This window comes from Lithohypha guttulata (genome assembly GCF_036872675.1).
Source record: "Lithohypha guttulata strain CCFEE 5908 chromosome Unknown scaffold_2, whole genome shotgun sequence".
NCBI lineage: Eukaryota > Fungi > Ascomycota > Eurotiomycetes > Chaetothyriales > Trichomeriaceae > Lithohypha > Lithohypha guttulata.
Window position 1 is genome coordinate 1,498,421 of NW_027042751.1, and position 17,711 is coordinate 1,516,131.

Here is a 17,711-nt window from a genome sequence, read left to right on the forward strand (position 1 = left end):
GCGCCAAAGCCCAGTGCATTCTAGCTGTTTTGTTTGTCTGCCATGCGTTCCGAGATCTTCTGGAGCAATTCTGACACCACAAACGGCTTCGGAACCACCGCATCCATGCCGGCTGCATAGGCTATCTCAACTTGTTCTGACCGGACATTGGCAGTAACCGCAAGGACTTCTGGATAAGTTGCAAATCGACCAGCGTTCTCCAGAGTCCTTATCTCTCTGGTACACGTCAGTCCGTCCATGACGGGCATTTCCCAGTCCATAAGTATAACGTCCAGATGGAAACCCGAGCCGTTATTTTCAGTCCACAAGGACGTTTTGCGGAGGAAACCTAGAGCCTCTATACCGTGGTTGGCCACATAGACTGTACATCCAGCTTTCTGAGGTTGCTTGCGTAGTACTTGCTGGTTGACAATGTTGTCCTCAACAAGGAGTATATGCAAATTATAAGTCTTATTAGAGGCAGATTTGCTAGAGCCTTTTACTCGAGCAGGCATTTTGACACTTCCATTACTGTTCGGGTGCACGGGCTTGATATCGATTGAAGCGGCATCGCCATCAAGTGTAAGATGCTCCGAGTGAACTTCAGCATGACGTGCCTTGATATAGAACGCAAACGTGCTGCCCACCCCTGGAGTCGAATCAACCCCAATCTCACCACCTTGTCGTTTCGTCAAGTTCTGCGAGATGAACAGACCAAGTCCTGAACCGTTGTAATTAACTGACGTCCTGATAGTCGCCTGCTCGAAACGCTTGAAGACACGACCGAGTTGTTCTCTAGTCATGCCGGGGCCGGTATCATGCACAGTAAAAGCCAGCCATACAGGCTTGCCTTCACCCCACTCTTTAAGTTGTGTCGGATCATGAGTTGCTTCCTGTGACGGAGCCCACACGATTTGTGGGCTGAACACCGCACGAGGGTCCAACGACGTGGCTCCGTACCTGAGAGTCACGGTTCGTGCAGGTTCTTCTTTAGTGAACTTGATGGCATTCGAGAGCAGGTTGACTAGTATCTGAACCACGCGCAAGGAATCACATATTACCTGGTCGACAATATGTGCGTCCGAGAAGTGCTCTTGTACCATGTGTAAAGAGATGGCATTTGCTGCCGCGTCGGCCCTGACAAGTTGTAGAGCTTCATGGACAATCTTGTCCGGGCTCACTGCCACTGGTGACACAGAAAGCGAGGCATAGTCCATTCTCGAAAGAGAGAGTACGTCATCAACAATTCTCTTCTGGTGACACGCACAAGTAAGGATCACTTTTGCTGCTTCGACGTTTCCTTTCACGCATCCCTTGTAGTCCTCCATTGTTGGTGTTTGTATGTGAGTCATGGATTCGGCGATGCCGTCTGCGAGTTGTAATATAGCAGAAAGCGGATTCCTGACCTATACCTAGAAGTTAGCGGCGTAGTCGTGAAAAGACAAAAAACACCACGTTTGAACAAAGTCCTTACCTCGTGGGAGATTGCATCGGTAAATTCGCTTTGTCGTGTCCTGGCTTCCTTTGCATTTTGAGCTAGTTGTGCTTGCCACGACTCAGCCCATTTCAATCGGCTAACCTCCGTCAAACATGCCACTATAGACTTAACGTGTCCTGATACCATGTAGGGAACTGCTGACAAGATTATAGTCATGGGTATGCCTTCGCCAATGGCAGGCTGATACTTTTTCTCTAGTCGCAATTCCGCCGTTTTAACCTTTTCTCCCTGTCACACTTGCTGCCACACCTCTCTAGCATAAATATGATCCTCTTCTAAAAGTTGTGCCTCGTCGATGAATGTTCGACGTGGTTTACATTCGTCTTCGTGATTCACCATGAATCGGTAGTGCTCGTTTGCCCAAATGAGATTACCATCTAGCCCCAGCTGTACCATCCCGGTATCGGAATGTTGAGCCATGTATCTGATCTGGCGCTCAGTTTCAATCAACTGATCCTGTAACTTTTGGTTTCTTTGCAAGGCCTCGTCGGCGCTAACTGTAGCAGCAACAGCAGAAGTCGCATAGTTTTGAAGGTCCGCCATGAATTGGTGATGACCATCGTCGAGTGGTCGCAATTGATTGTTTCCAACAAGCAAGAACCCGTAAGAACGGTCACCACTCAAAAGGGGAATACAGGTAAGGAACCGCGGCTCTTTACCGTGCCCTCCCCAAGTCACGTTTTCCCAGTCCATACTCCCCAAGCTCTTGTCAAATGCAATCGTGGTTATTTTCTTTCGAGCGGCAGCAAGCAGAGGCATAAAGCCTATGTTGTCGAGAAGTTTCGTACGTTGATTGACCTCGGTGGTCGCAGCCAAACCCAGCCCGTCAAGTCGGATGAGCTCATGGTTGCCATCATCGTTTTCGGTGTCGACCTCCCATAGGCAAGCAAATGGGACGTCTAACCTGTTTGTGTTGAGGCAAGATGTGATATGTCCATGAACACTCGTGCTTGTGAACTGGTCCTTTGAAGCTGACATGAGATTGAACATTTGGGTACGTCTTTCACTTAGGATCTGTTTTGTCACTTGCTGGACATTATTGGCGAACTCGCCCACACCACCATCCAGTAGCATGATGGGAACAAAATTGCCGTTGAAGAAGGTCTCCTCCCAGAAGTCATTTCGTTCGACAGTCAGAGGAAGATCGATGACTGGTGATGCCATCCTCGTAACTTCGGCTTGTGTAAAAACCGGGTCAATAGCGCCGACTATCTCGGGATAGACATCTTCGAATCGTGATCCCATCAGCCCTGGATGTGTTTTGTCTGCCAGCAGGACGAATGCCGCCTTGTAGATGGCTACACGGTGAACTCCCCTGCGGCGTGTCAGTCATCGTCTATGTAGATTGTTTGTAAAAATCAGCAGTATATGCAGACAGGCCGTATATCGGCAAAGGCTTGCAGCGTGTACAATCGAAGTTCTAGACTCCAATTGTCGTATGGTCCCAGTCGTGTAGCAGCCCAGTCGCAAGATTTAAAGAAACGAACGTGATCTGTATCTGGTAGAAGAATGACCCAATCATTTGTGCCGACGGAAGCTGTTTGAGGCTGGAGGGTTTCCGACATCTAGAAGACCTTCGGCTAGAAAATGTACAGCCGAAGGGATCGATGGCGGCGTCCTAATGGACTGTTACGCCGGCATCGTGAGCGTTGTGAGCAGTTTCGACTATGATGAGAACTAGTCGGTTCGACCAGGGACATGTTCCAGCACTGGCGATAGAGCCAGGCTTGCAAACTGGGCTCGATGTATAGTCGTTGTATTGTGCAAGATTCGTGGTCAGAAACGACCAATATTGTGAGAAAGCTTGCTGCGCTAGCGGAGAAGAGACCCTAAGTCTCACTAGTGCCTGTAAGCCTCGGATGCTGGACCCTTGCACCGCGATTCGATTGCCGTTGAGGTTGCTCGTATTAATTTATAAATCCACTCTGCGAATTTCGATGGTCAAGGCTGGTGGCCAATTGTGACGAGATAGACCACTGCATAAGCAACGTCTTCTTGCACCTGTTACCTCCTCTCGCTGTCATTTTTTCCAATTGTATCGGTTGAGTCGGTATAAGTCTGTCGCTGCCAGAGAATCCAATTTAGTGACAACTCTGGGGTCGACAACTTCGAGCATTCCCGACTCTGTCGATGGTTGTTCGAGTTTGCTATGATTTGCACCAAGCTGTTCAGTCCATCGAGCTGACAGCGACATGGCCTGAGATGGGGATGGAGCCAAGAACGGAGATTTTAGCTGTTGCATGGTTAAAAGAATAAAAAGAACAGGGTCTGCTACAAAACCTTTCACGTGGCTGGAATATCACCTCACCATTACACAACATTGTGTCTCATCTATTCCTGCGAGACAAATACTCTGCATTGGCAACCAAGTTAAACTCACGGCGTTGTTAGTAAGCATTGCATCTTTGACTTGAAAATATAGACATGACTACTAAGAGGGAAGTACAGACTGTAAGAGACGGACAGGAAGCAGCACAATGCATTTGTCCTACTCGTACTCTCAAGTGTAATCTATGCCATGGTTAACACTTTCTCTGGTCAAATTATTTCTGATTCAAACGCGACCACGCCCAGGTTGCTGCCTTGAATCGTTCGTCTGTATGAGTAGACGACTGAAAGGCATGGGGTCGTGCCACCTTTTTAAGCAAAGAAGGATCGGCTTGCGGCGCCTGGAGCCCATCATGCTGAGACCACAAAGCCGGTGGTGATCTGCTGCTCAACACATGGTCGCGATGGTCACTGCCACTTCTGTCCTCTGATTCGCTCTCTTTAGGCGCCCATCACGCCAAGAACCACGCATCTTGACCCTTCTCAGGTCTCCTCTTCGTCAGTTCCTTTTGATCCCTACGGCGGCAACAGAAAGACGTCGTTTCACAATGTGCCCAGCATAGACATTTGCTCGTCTTGGACATGTCACAAAAAAGGTCACGGCCACCACCACGGCCAATCATCTACTCGTGGTAATTCCCAGCCTATGCATTGTCGTCCTAAGCTTAGCTCCCGCTCATGTTGTAAGCGCAAGACGAGCTACGTGAATTGGAACCGCTGTACTTGTCTCAAGTCACATTGTGTAAAGTGAGGTGAGTCCCGAAAGTGTGACACTGTTCAGTTTTTGTGATATTTTGTGGCCCTTGAGTTTCCTATTTCGTGTCCCACACAAACACATTAACTACCGTACTACTGAGCCATAACAGCACGAGAAAGTTAGGGCCTACAGAGAGCTCACAGAATCATCGTTGCTACCCTCATTCCCTCGATCAAAGCTGTCGTGATAGCACAGTTGCATAGAGATGCATCGCATACGATGTGGTAGTATCACCCACTTTTGGCTAGCATTGTGGTTGTATGCCTTGACAGTCAGTGCTCAGTCTGGTGATGGTGGTGCTGCAAACGGGTTCGACAACAGCAATCTGAGCGACTCGGGAAATGGTGCGGATGGCGCTTCACACAGTTCAGCCAATTTGAGTAAAGGCGCCATTATTGCAATAGCAGTCGTGGTAGCCGTTGTTGTCATCGGAGGAGGTAAGTCAGCCAGCCTTCGTCCTCTCGTGGACAAAAGCTCACTAAGTCTGCAGTGACTCTAGCAATTCTATTCTATTTTGCGAAGAAGCGACAGTGGCAGGTTAGACAGACCATCCGACGTACCACGACCAGAGTGGTTCGAGCCATGACGCCGCGTACAGCAACTTTCGGAAAGGGCGTTCTATCGCCTAAATTAAACCAACAAGGGCATACCTTCACGCACAAGAACAAAGATATGACTTCCAACGGACGACACGGTGACGTGGAGAAGGGCTTCAAAGCACAAGATGGGGAAATTGCACGACCGAGCGAGGAGTCTGATGAGAGCAAACCGAAGCAGAAGCAGGCAACGCATACCCGTAATGGCAGCGAAGTCGACAAGAACAAGAGGCTCCCCAAGCCCAAGCCTACAATTGACGTTCCTAGGTCGCACTTTGACATGGACGAAAGCCCCATGAAGTCTCCCATGTGGCAAAGATTGTTCGGAAGGAAGTAGTGTTCGATCAGAAGACCGCGAACTTATTAGGCAGGTTCATGGTCGGCACGATCGTATGAGCGTGGGTGAAGAATATGGACATGGTTGTAGGTTTAGACAGATACCCTTTCTTTATGCTATTTCAATTTCGATTTCTATTGATTCATTCGTCTTTTGTGTCCTCAAACGTGGATATCATTCGTATCCCCAACAGAATGGGTCTACTGGGACGTGAATGCACAGAACTTGGAGTGTATGAAGTAAATGGTTGTGCAAGTCGTACAGAAAGCAGCAACGAAGGCCGCATTTTGCAGCGGACAACCAATAATTACTATGTGGAGAGTGCGTCATTGATCTGAACTTTCCAATTTCCGAGCTACGTTGCGTTGTCCCTGCCAGCACGACCTTACACGGCTTCACCTCGTAGACCAATACCCATGCTGGTGCCTCGTTGGAGATGCACCTTGCATGTCGACATGGAAGTCTTCAAAATTCACTGAAGCTTGTGCGGCCACGCAAATTGTGGCCTTGTCACCCTGTCCGATCGTTCTCTACCTCGTCTTCGCTACAGCAGAATGATGTTTGGCAGGCTTCGGCACTGGGTACCTACACCCCGAATTCGAGCCCCAATCATCATGCACGGAATATAGCAATATTGGGTGGAGGTATATCAGGTCTTGCTACAGCCTTCAATCTAACCAAGGACATTCCCTCTGCGAAAATCACAATTTTTGAGCAGCAGGAGAAGCTGGGTGGATGGGTTGACTCCGAGCATATCGACGTCGACGATGGTACCGTTCTCTTTGAATGGGGCCCAAGATCGCTACGGTCAGATCTGGGAGGTTCTGGTCGAGCAACTTTACAACTAGTAAGCAGGTTCATCCTTCGAATTGGACTAACCCAGCTAATGTATTGCTTCAGCTCAACCGGTTGAGTGGTGAGGATTCTGTAGGAGATGCTGCAAAAGCTATCCGTGGAATTCCAAACGACCAACCTTCTGCCACAAACCGTTACCTCTACTACCCAGACCATCTAGTCTGCATGCCCAATCCTAAACGTGGCATCTTCTCGAATCTATACACCTTACTTTCCGAGCCTATATTTTCTGGTGTCTTTTCAAAGTTATTTGCCGAAACGTGGGTGGCCGAACGTTCCTCCAACACAAGAGATGAGTCGGTGGGCTCTTTCATTTCCAGAAGATACGGAGCCCTAGTTGCGGACAATCTGGTGTCGGCTTTGTACCATGGCATTTACGCTGGAGATATCTACAACCTCAGTGCTCGCACACTCATGCCTAGGTTTTGGTATCTTGAAAAGAGAGATACTGCCGATGGTCATGGGATCAACATAGAGTTACTTGAGCTCATCACTAAATCGCGGAGCTTGCTTTCGTTCGACACTGTTCGGCTGATGAACCGTATGATCAAGGACGACTCTGGCAACAAGGAATCTTTTGCCTTCCTCCAACGACAGATGTCCAAAACAAGCATCTATAGTTTCGTCAGGGGTCTTGGTCAGTTGAACGACTTCCTCCTGGACTACCTTAAATCCAACACAAACGTTACTCTGAGGCCAAACACGAAAGTTGAGAAGCTCGAATTCGACTCCTCGAACCGCAAGTTTTCGGTTTCGACATCTAGCCAGCCATCAAGCTCGAAAGAGTTTGACTACACCATCTGCACTCTGTCTCCTGCTGTCCTAGCTCAATTCTTGCAGCCTTCTGAAAAAGCCGATACAACAAAATCCGTGCCTAGCACTTCTCTCATCAGTAGTCTCGAAAATGGCTGTCCTAAGTCTGTCAATGTCATGGTAGTCAACCTGTACTACCAGAACCCTAATCTTCCAATCCCTCGAGGGTTTGGGTACCTCATACCTCGATCAGTCCCTGTCGAGCAGAACCCTGAACGCGCTCTCGGGGTCATCTTTGCTTCCGAAACAACAGGACCTCGCGGTCCAAAAGATGCTTTTGTAGAAATTGTCGACCTGCCTAAGCAACAGAAGGAAGGCGAGGAGGATCCCGAGCTCGATCCAGATTCACTTCGCAGATTGATGGAACAAGGCACGAAGCAGCGCATTCAAGTTGGACAAGATACTGCGAGCGGCACAAAACTTGCCGTCATGATTGGTGGCCATTGGTGGAGCGGCTGGAAAGAAGAGGATCTGCCAGACGAACAGACTGCCATCGAAATGGCAAAGTCAGTCATCCAGCGTCACCTCAAAGTTACCGAAGAGCCCATGTTGGCCAAAGCACGGCTGCAACGAGAGGCAATTCCGCAGTATCAAGTCGGCTATCGGGATGCTATGGCGCGAATCCACCAGAATCTAGTCAAAGATTATGAAGGAAGGATTAAGGTACTGGGACCCTGGTGGCAGGGTGGTGTCGGTGTGAACGATTGTGTCAAGAGCGCAAGGGAAACAAGTCGACGGATCAGAGAGGCATGGGACGACCAGACTGGGTTGGAGGACTATGTGGGTGAAGAAAAGTGGGTGCTCGTGGATCGCAGGACGAATGTCCAGGTTCTGGATCCTTTGCAGGTGAGGTGACAAAATGAGCATTTGTCACGTCTTCTTGAGCGGTGATAAGAGACTGTTGGTCTTGGAACTACAGGTTGTGCCTCTACGATCAAAGGCGCTGGAAGAGGTCGGCAAAGCCTTACTACGTAAATACCAGCTTGAGGTCGCAGACATTTAAACATACAGCCCGTTACGTATGACTCGAGGCGGTACTATCTTACACAGACCCGAAAATTAACATACGTATTCTAACCCATCGTTCCTCAGCCTCGCACCTAACCTGTTTTATTACTTCGAATGACAGCATTACAACTCGACCTAATACGTATGCGGTCCTCCAGATCAGGTAAGAAATGGCTCAACTGTACTCGAACAGAACTACGTACTACGTACGTACATACGTATCATCACGCTTGTGCAGGGGCGCGCGGATCCTGTTATTTGCCTCGACTCTACACCAGAAAACAAGCATGCGTATGCTCCACGTTATGTATCGTCTAGCTGCCTGGACAGCGTCATTCTACGTGCTAACGGGTTCGATTCATCCCGTCATCTGTGTCCTCGAGTCAGTCTCGTGTCAACATAGAGCCAAAGGTATCATTAGCACTATGTCGACTACGTGTCGACCACGTGTCAAGCATGTGTCAACACGGCACTGAATGCATATTAATATCGTGTTAGAAGCGTATTAGGTATATATTGACTGTGTATCCAGCAGGATTTACCGGGACTGGTATGTTCGAGAGGTTTGATGGGCCGTGCCTTACGGTATAAAAACAGATAAAGAAGATGGTTGCATCGACTCGCATGACACGTAAGTAAAGCTCGCTATACGATTTGAACTATTTCACTACGTAAGCTACATGCGTGTCGACTTGCACCTGATCGTCCTCTTATAAAACAATGATATCCGTAGAACGAACAGGCGAATTGAGGCAGCTAGAAGCACGTATAATGCGTAGAGTACCAAAGCGACTGATCCATCTTTGTCGTGCACCCGCCTAGCTCTTCAATAGTTATTTATTATCCAAACTGTAGCCGAACAACAGTATAGAATGTGTTCGCCATGCACATCGTAATCCGACCTGCTTCGACGGCCTCGTCAGCAAACGCAATTTCGATGCTTGTCTATTGAACGGCGATCTCCACCCTTGTTTCTGCGTGTGTCCATTCCGTCTGTCATTCGGAGCTGAATCGCTAGAAGTCTTCATCATTCCGCAAAAATATCGCTCAAAGGCTTATTGAGAGAACAATGTCGTCGCCCACAGCCTGCTGATTGTAGCAGTCGGCGTGTGCTGACACACGTAGCGTGATCGTATCGAGATGATCGAGTGTGACGACCGTAAAGGTCGATAGCAGCTTGCTTGTCCTTGGAAGTGATCACTCGTGCCTGTACTCGTTACACGTAATGTATGATATAAGTGTATGTTCGACTTAATATCTCTATAGATAGTCTAAATAATTTGGGGAAGTAGACTAGCAGTTTAATATAGCTATAGTACTTAGTGATATCGTCGAATCGTATTTCTGAATGACGCTTGAGGCAAGCCGTGAAAACGTTGAAGGCTGAAATCGAGACATCGCAACCACCCAGCCAGATGTAGAATAGTCGACGAACCTCTTGACTTTAGCCACACATCCACGGTGCACATATTACCGAATCCTGTTTCTCAGCTAATCTCGTCCTTCATCTATAAAACCACGTCACGTGGTCAGTGAGAGCACATCTTGCAACATGGGTGAGGACTCCTCCACACGGGACAATACAACTCGACAATCCCGCACGTGATAATGCTGCGTTCTTCTCCGGTCCTGGCTGCCTTCTTGGCAATATGGAGGGAGCACCTCTACTCACAAGCACGTTTCATGTGGAACAGTCCCAGGGTTGCAGACTAGGCCAGGCAAATTCCACAGCAAAAACGCTGTCGACAGCCGGTACAGAATGTCAATTAAGTCAGTGGTACAAATTTGGTCTACGTGGATGATCAGTGATAGTGTGAGAAGGAGCTTTCAACAGAGCTCATCCACTTTCTACCATGGTCATGTTGCGATCGAAGAGTACGTAGCTCATTGTGATCTCTGTGACATACAGATGCAGCAGCAACACTGTGTGGCAGCATACTGTTCTGTTACTGTAAGCTGGCTTGTTCATCGCAGCTAGCAAAAAGGAGAACAGGTAGTGGCCGGAAGATGGTTAAACTGAATGACAGCTCAAACAAAGTTGAAGACGACAGAAAATGTGGAGTTGCCAGGCAGGTTTAGCGACCGAGCTTGACTTTCTTAGGCGGACACTTCAGTGTAATTAAGACGCCCGTGACGCGTTTCGTGTCCAGCACGCGTGCTCACCATCGCAGTCGCATTATCCAGAGTACATTATTTTCCTCAGTGTTGTACTGTCGCAGAATGTGTTGAACATTGATTGTGTGCAGTGTCTATTTCCCATACAGGGGAAGTCTTTCGTTACGGGATTATTGAATAACAAAATGGCATCAACCGAAGAAGAATGTATGGCACGTCTAATCCGACTCGAAAATGGCTGACACTGTACAGGGTCGGTCTCTGCCAATGATGCCGTCGTGCTTTCCATGGTCAGACCCGGATCAGATGGCATCGAAACAGTGGCTGAATTCTCGCCAACATTCACATATCCCATCTTTGGCGAAGCGGAGCAGATCTTTGGGTATAAGGAGCTCGAGATTGGAATACAGCTTGCAGCCCACGATGGCTCTCCTCACGTCGATATCTCATACAAGAAGAAGTTCCCTGGTGTAAAATCCACACAAGCCCTCGACTTGAACAGAACATTGAAAGAGTTCCTCCCCGCGTCCGCATTCCAGCAAGACTATGACGAGAGATTACAGAATGAGAGAGTCCAATGGACACCACCTGGTGAACTTGTACACAAATACTCCAAGAAAGGTCAAGACTTTGAAGTTTGGGCTGGCAGCCTCCTCGATCCAAAAGTCAAGCAGTTGGTCAACAATGTTCAGATCCTGGTCCTTTTTTACATTGAAGCTGGTTCCTTGCTTAACCTAGATGAGGTCGATTGGAGCCTGGACAGATGGCGAGTCTACTTCGTCTATGAAAAAGCCACACCTTCCACTGCAGCCGTGTCGTCGTATACTTTCATGGGCTACTCGACAACGTATCGTTTCTGGAGATATGCCGTCTCAAGAACACAAGCTACCCGAGGCAGTATAATAGAGCATTTCCCGAATCTTCCTTCAATCTCTCCGAAGCAGCTTGACTCTCGCCTACGTGTATCACAATTTCTCCTGCTCCCTCCTTACCAGAAATCAGGCCATGGCTCGCAGCTCTACCAAGCAATCTATAACGAAGTCATAGCTGATCAAACGATCTACGAGCTGACAGTCGAAGACCCTAGTGAGGAATTTGACCAGCTTAGAGACTCATGCGACTGGAAGGTCCTCGAACCACAATTTCGAGCTGCTCATCTCGCAATCGACGCCTCGAAACCGGCCGGCAGTAAACGGATTGAAAGAGTACCCACAGCTGTGTTGTTGCCCCTAGAAGTCTTGACCTCGATCCGGACCAAGAACAAAATCGCACCAAGACAATTTGCACGTTTAACGGAACTATACCTTCTGTCCCTGATTCCATTCTCTCATCGCAGCACTGGTGGTGCAAGCCTTACCAAGCTCAAGCTGCAAAAACATACCAACAAAGATGTGAACGACAGAATATACTACTGGTGGCGGGTACTTCTCAAACAGCGGATCTATAGAAAGAACAAAGACGTATTACGGCAAGCAGATACGGAGGAGAAATACAACGGGCTCGAAGATAGTGCGCGAGGCCAAGAAGATGAGTATGAAGGCCTTCTAATGCTCTTTGCACTACGACAAGCTAGTGCTCAAGGATTGACTGGTAATGGCGAGTCCTCAATACCCAGGAAGCGGCCTGTCGTTGAGGATGATGACGAAGAGGAAGTAGGAGAGCTGGAAGTGAGCATGCCGAAGAGGGCACGACCATAAGCTTCTATCCAGGCTATATTATAATGCTTCCGAACAGATCAGGTGATTTTTTTAAGCACACCACAGGAGCATGGTTACCGACCAGCTTCCAGCAAAAGTGCTCTATGATACCTAGCAAATTGAGCCCTTTCGTCAGCTTCTTCCCTGGCAATCGCGTAGTCATCGTCGTTCAGATCACTAGTCTCTTCCCAGAGTTTGTTGAGCTCTTCCTCATCATCTCCATTGACAGCCCATACACTTTCTCGTAGCCTTTTATTCCGCTCTCGGTCCTCTTCAATCCTCTGCTCAATGGCTCGTTTATCAACTTTGTGGCCATTACTCTTGCTCTCCTTCGGCCTCGAGGAAGCATACTTGTCTTTATGCTCTTGCTTCCGGTCTCTCTCCTTACCCTGACTCGCAGCTTTCTCTTCTTCTTCGTCCTTTCCACCTTCCTCTGTCAAACCCTTACTCCGCTCATACTCCTTCTTCTTAAGATCCGCCTCAATGTTCCGCACGAGTTCCTCTCCCAGCACCCCCTTAACCTTCAACGTATCAACGACCTTCCTAGCAACCTTGATATTGGCACCCATCCCATTCCCACCTTTTCTGTCTCCACCCACAACCCCTGTCACGATTTTAAGGATATCCCGCCGTACCATGTCAACGTAGGGGATGTGTCCTTCGTTGCCTTCTTTCATGGCCATGTCGCAGAAGTGCTCGAGGAACCACATGATGTTGGCGCGTGTGTTCATGGATGTGGAGCCTGAGTCTAGGGATTCTAGGATGCAGGAGTGCAGGTCTTCGTCCATGTCGCGGTGTTTGAGGGCGTAGGTTGCGGTTTTCATGCTGGAGGTTGTGGATGCTGAGAGGTGGGTGAGGAGGCTGGTGAAGCGTAGGCGGACTTCGAATGGGTCGGCCATGGTGATGAGATATGTGTGAGGAATATATCTTTGGGATTTCCAGTAGGGCTTGTTTATGTGGTTGGAGCAGGTGAAGGTGTTTCACGTTATGTTAGATCGCGAAACTGGTTTGGTAGCGGTTTCTGACGGCCAAAGTGCATCGTCGGCGCACTGTCGACGAGATATAATTGAAAATGCTGTGAATATGCATGTACATTGGTCGTTAAGGACGAAGTTGCATGTGAAATGAGCGTTTCGGGTACCTGAAGAGTGCGGACCGAACGTGTCTCCACCATAATTCAAGGATTCCTTCGTGGGGGACCAAAGTATGCAATTACTGTCAAGTTGGCAAATTACAATACGAGTAACCATTGGACTACTTCACCTAGGGATTGCCCCCTACACAATGGACGGTAACAAATCTACAACCTTGACTGTCCTAGGCTGTGGAAATCTAGGACTTGCAATCCTGAGCGGCATACTTGACAGTATCTCGAAAAGCGCACACCAATCTGGAGGGTCTAACGGCAACAATGATCTTTTCCAAACACCTACGAGATTTGTCGCCTGTGTGCAGCGGTCACAGAGCGCCGAGAGGATACGGAAAGCTGTAGCAGAAATCCCATCAGCCACAGAAAACGTGGAAGTATTTCAGAAGGAAAACCTTCGAGGTGTACAGCAGGCCGACGTGGTCATTTTGGGCTGCAAGCCGTATATGGTTGCAAATGTGCTTGGAGAGGAGGGCATGCAAGAAGCTCTAGCTGGAAAACTCTTGATCTCAATCTGCGCGGGTGTTCCAGTCGACCAGATCAGCCAGGCACTATATGGGACACCATACGCCGAGGCCATGTCCAAGGGGTCTAGTCAACCACAGAAACCATGTACAATTTGTCGTGTCATGCCTAACACAGCAGCTCTAGTGAGACAATCCATGACAGTCATTGCGACCTCGAATCCTCCATTACCACAACATTATCAAGCCTTGACAGAATGGATGTTCAACCAAGTCGGTCGGACTGTACAATTACCACCACATCTAATGGACGTATCAACTGCTCTGTGTGGATCTGGACCTGCCTTCGTGGCACTCATGATCGAAGCCCTGTCCGATGGAGCTGTTGCAATGGGTCTACCTCGAGCTGAAGCACAGTTAATGGCTTCTCAGACACTTACAGGTACTGCTGGCCTTGTGCTGAATGGAGAACATCCTGCTCTCGTCAGGGAGAAAGTGTGTACTCCTGGTGGCTGTACTATGGGTGGCTTGATCGAGCTTGAGGAAGGAGGTGTGCGTGGCATTATCGGTAGAGCTGTCAGGAGAGCCACTGTAGTTGCTAGTCAGCTTGGTAAGGGTGTCAGTGGTGTGAATGGAATGATTGTTGGTAGTGGTTGATATCCTGGTTGGTTCAGTCGTACGCTATTCAAGTGTTCCTACACTTTGGCTAATCAAAATCGGTGACAATCAGTGTCAACTGGCATGGTTATTCTATCACCCAGACGCTCAACATCGAGCACAACATCCGCCTGTGACACAGTTTCCTCAAGAAAGCGCGGTCACTTTCACTCACAGGTCTCGGAAGTATTGTAGCTTGCCTGGCCCATGTTATTGCACTTTCTTTAGTGATACTACCTGCAATGTAGCTGGCTTTGTACCGGCTACGAAACAGAAAAACAATTTCCACGAGCAAGCAAGCACCCACAAATTACATCAGAAGAATTGTCCAAACGAACTTTCTGGAATCTTCACCTGATTGAATCGCCACGTTACGACCAATAGTAATAGAAAACAACATGAAGCGAGTTCTTCTTTTGTCCTTGGAAGATCACTCTGACCTCGGGACATCTACTACGACTTCATTGATGAACTTTCGAAGAATTGCGTTCTCCTTCGAGCGACGACTCTCAAGGATGCAATCAGACATCTGGTCCAAAATCCTCACGAGCCTCTCTCGGCCCTTTTTGTGGAAGAGCCTACTCTCATTCAGTACTCGGGCGACGACGAGGAAGACGACGAGCAAGATCTCTTTGACGGCCAAGTGAGAGTGCTAGCTGATGCTATAGCCGCCTTCACCAGGAATGGAGGTACCACGGTCTTCGCGTACGCTTGCAGCAACTTCGTCTCTGCAAACGAACTCAACACGTTCTTTTCTGACATTCTCGACTCGCCCTGGAGATACGAAGCCTATCTTCGTACCACGCTCGTCCTGTACCGTTAGAAACGACTCAAACTCTGTGGCGCCTTCAAAGACCATGCCTAACTTAGCTACAGCATGAGAGCTGTACACTTGTACAATGTAGCAAAAGAATACCTGGTGTATGTGACAGATCAAGACTCTGTGGTCGAGTCCATGGTATTTGGCCCTGCCAAGGCCGATTGTATTGACTCTGGTCCTGCAGTCTATGCTCAGTATGGTTATGGCAAACTTGGCTGGATTGATGACATCTATCACGAGGAGCAATGCTTGCGGCTGACTTGGCGCTTGACTGATCTGATTCTGATGACGCATTCAATAACTCTTATACATCTCGACTTTCTGATCCATGGCGACACTTTCTCGTGTATTCAATGGGTTCCACTGCACTGCAATTTGGTCATGACTTTTGCTCAGCTGCTTGTCTCTACCCCAAAGCTGGAATTTCAAGTCCGCTGGACCAATCAAGATCTTCAGAGCAAAGTCTGCTCGAATGTACTGTTTGCCAAGGTTGTACCTGTCACAAAGTGTTAACTCTCTTGTAGATGTCGCTCAGATGAACAATATACTCACCAATGCCTATTCTTGAGCTTTAGGTCTGCTCCGTTAATTATCGACTCCACAACACAAACTGGCTTCGTTCCTTCCCATTTCATGCTTTTCGGCAATTGCGTCGGTGGTAAGGACGAGCAGACAATTTGTGTACGCCAAGTATGTCGCTCCTTCCCAAGATCAAGCTTTAGCCGGTATTGCTGCCTGATTCCTTCTCTTGCGTCTATTCTTTGTCCCTGTGATAGCAATTAGATTGAAATTCCAATGAAGTTGTTGCACGTACCTGCTTGATGATCCAGTCGATTTGTCTCTCAGCCCATTTCATACCATCCCTAGGATCTATCACTACATCTTCGCCCATATGTGTTATCGGATCGTAAGGAGCACGAACCACGACCCCATAACTGTTACGGCAACAACGCTCAAGAAAGATTCCAGCACCACTCTTCAGCTCTTGTGCCCGATCAATGACCAATCCATGCGTCACAGCCAGTTGTGGTTCCAGTGCAGTCAGTACCCTCAAATTTCGAGCATTTGAGAATGTTCCAGATTCATATCGCTTGCAAATCCACTGTCTCACATAAGGCGAGCTTCCCAGACCACCAGACAGGACGATATATGATACTTGCTCCTTGGCATGCTCAACCTGCAGCTTGCGAAGCTCTCCGTCAATCAGGTCGCATATTCTCTCGACCTGTTCATCGAAGATTTTCTGCAGCTCTTGCTTCGTAATGACCATCTTACCATCTAAGATACCAGCTTGAGGAAAGTCTTTACCTTGTGGAAGACCAGGCACAGGGATGAGAAGGTCCAGGACTTGCAATGCTTCCGTACCGAAAGAGCACTTGAATGTCTCGAACCTGCCGCCACTACTGATCATCTGCTCAGCAATCCTGACTGGTTCATCAAGAAGATGGTGTTTAATGCTTTCCAATCTCTCAAGAATCCTCTCCTCCATTTTGTAGTCTATCAGACTTGAGCCGATTGCTGACCCTTCCACAAAGCTCAGTGGTGTAAGCATGGTGTCACTGGCCACTTTCAAGACGTTGACATCAGTCGTGCCTCCACCAGCATCACAAACAAGGAAGACTTCTCCTGATTGATAGTGTTGTTTACTGGCATATACGGCAGCTGCTTCGGCTTCTGTGAGAGAGATGACCACTTTCTGCTCTGGTCGCTCGCCAAACCCAGCATGGCGTATCAAACTTTCGAGTTCTCCAATCATACCAGGATTCCTCCATGTCGTCGGTACGCTGAAAAGGAACTCAATGGGCTTACCTCTCCACCTGGGATAGCTTGCATCGAAATGTTGACATACAGCATGGTAAATGCACCGTAGGTAGTCAACATACCATCTTCGTGCATCGTCCAGATTTGGTGCATTACGAAATTCATCGTCATGTGCTGGATCGAGGTAGAGCTTAAAATACTGTTGAATATCCAGGTTAGGATCGTCTTCATCCACCAAGAAGCCCCACGACGCGGGTTTGCTAGTTCTGCTATCATAAGCTATGGTGGTGGCGACCTTGTTTCGGTTCTCGTGGCCGAGTCGTCCTGGCCAATGTTGAATGGTTGTTGGACGTGACCAGTCCGGTGCCATGGAATATGCAACGCCGGTACACTGAACATGTCTCGTTAGATAGTCTGACACGGCTAATGTCTTGGTTTGCTACATACTGTCATACCAAAATCAATTCCGACAATGATCTCTGGCTGGAAGTTGCTGCCCGAAGGATGCGCCGACGACGGTGTTCGATACATCGTTGTGGCTGGTGAAGCAGGCGCGTCTCCATGCGGCATGTAAATGACCTTTGGCTGCTTTCGATCAAACATTCTGTTGAGATGTTCAATAGCATGCTGAGCGAACGTCGTCAAATCCGATCAAGCGACAGCGACGTGTCAGTGCGTTGAGCGGCTGAAAGGGAGCGACACCGACACCAACAGCGAGCTCTTGTTCAGCCTCACCCTCCGTCCGAATGTGTCGAGACCCATCCCGTGTCACACAAGCCATTCCCTTTTACGGACAATGAGCGCTGAACGAGGCGAGGCTCATCTCAAGGTCGTCTGATGATTGCAGGAACCAATAATCTCGGTACAGAAAATACACCC

At 48.5% G+C, this 17,711-nt stretch overlaps 8 protein-coding genes across 8 annotated transcripts; 4 read left to right on the forward strand and 4 right to left on the reverse strand.

Moving 5' to 3' along the window:
* Nucleotides 1-20: 20 nt before the first annotated feature.
* On the reverse strand, nt 21-1,633 carry LTR64_002662 (uncharacterized protein; the record flags this gene model as incomplete). Its single annotated transcript, XM_064897030.1, has 2 exons — nt 21-1,385; nt 1,454-1,633. The coding sequence occupies 2 exons, from the start codon at nt 1,631-1,633 to the stop codon at nt 21-23; spliced, it is 1,545 nt and encodes a 514-aa protein (XP_064755980.1).
* A 75-nt stretch (nt 1,634-1,708) lies between these two features.
* Nucleotides 1,709-2,999, reverse strand: LTR64_002663 (uncharacterized protein; the record flags this gene model as incomplete). Its single annotated transcript, XM_064897031.1, has 2 exons — nt 1,709-2,792; nt 2,965-2,999. 2 exons carry the CDS (start codon nt 2,997-2,999, stop codon nt 1,709-1,711), a joined length of 1,119 nt encoding a protein of 372 aa, XP_064755981.1.
* Nucleotides 3,000-4,767: 1,768 nt separating this feature from the next.
* On the forward strand, nt 4,768-5,495 carry LTR64_002664 (uncharacterized protein; the record flags this gene model as incomplete). The annotated part of the gene is made up of 2 exons (XM_064897032.1): nt 4,768-4,999; nt 5,053-5,495. 2 exons carry the CDS (start codon nt 4,768-4,770, stop codon nt 5,493-5,495), a joined length of 675 nt encoding a protein of 224 aa, XP_064755982.1.
* A 436-nt stretch (nt 5,496-5,931) lies between these two features.
* Nucleotides 5,932-8,018, forward strand: HEM14 (oxygen-dependent protoporphyrinogen oxidase; the record flags this gene model as incomplete). Its single annotated transcript, XM_064897033.1, has 2 exons — nt 5,932-6,342; nt 6,396-8,018. The coding sequence occupies 2 exons, from the start codon at nt 5,932-5,934 to the stop codon at nt 8,016-8,018; spliced, it is 2,034 nt and encodes a 677-aa protein (XP_064755983.1).
* Nucleotides 8,019-10,471: 2,453 nt separating this feature from the next.
* HAT1 (histone acetyltransferase 1) lies at nt 10,472-11,983 on the forward strand (the record flags this gene model as incomplete). The annotated part of the gene is made up of 2 exons (XM_064897034.1): nt 10,472-10,493; nt 10,539-11,983. The coding sequence occupies 2 exons, from the start codon at nt 10,472-10,474 to the stop codon at nt 11,981-11,983; spliced, it is 1,467 nt and encodes a 488-aa protein (XP_064755984.1).
* A 74-nt stretch (nt 11,984-12,057) lies between these two features.
* On the reverse strand, nt 12,058-12,882 carry LTR64_002667 (uncharacterized protein; the record flags this gene model as incomplete). Its single annotated transcript, XM_064897035.1, has 1 exon — nt 12,058-12,882. The coding sequence occupies one exon, from the start codon at nt 12,880-12,882 to the stop codon at nt 12,058-12,060; it is 825 nt and encodes a 274-aa protein (XP_064755985.1).
* Nucleotides 12,883-13,267: 385 nt separating this feature from the next.
* PRO3 (delta 1-pyrroline-5-carboxylate reductase) lies at nt 13,268-13,847 on the forward strand (the record flags this gene model as incomplete). Its single annotated transcript, XM_064897036.1, is given in 2 exon segments — nt 13,268-13,780; nt 13,800-13,847. The coding sequence occupies 2 exon segments, from the start codon at nt 13,268-13,270 to the stop codon at nt 13,845-13,847; spliced, it is 561 nt and encodes a 186-aa protein (XP_064755986.1).
* A 1,518-nt stretch (nt 13,848-15,365) lies between these two features.
* Nucleotides 15,366-17,435, reverse strand: LTR64_002669 (uncharacterized protein; the record flags this gene model as incomplete). The annotated part of the gene is made up of 4 exons (XM_064897037.1): nt 15,366-15,567; nt 15,624-15,838; nt 15,886-17,223; nt 17,280-17,435. The coding sequence occupies 4 exons, from the start codon at nt 17,433-17,435 to the stop codon at nt 15,366-15,368; spliced, it is 1,911 nt and encodes a 636-aa protein (XP_064755987.1).
* Nucleotides 17,436-17,711: the final 276 nt, after the last annotated feature.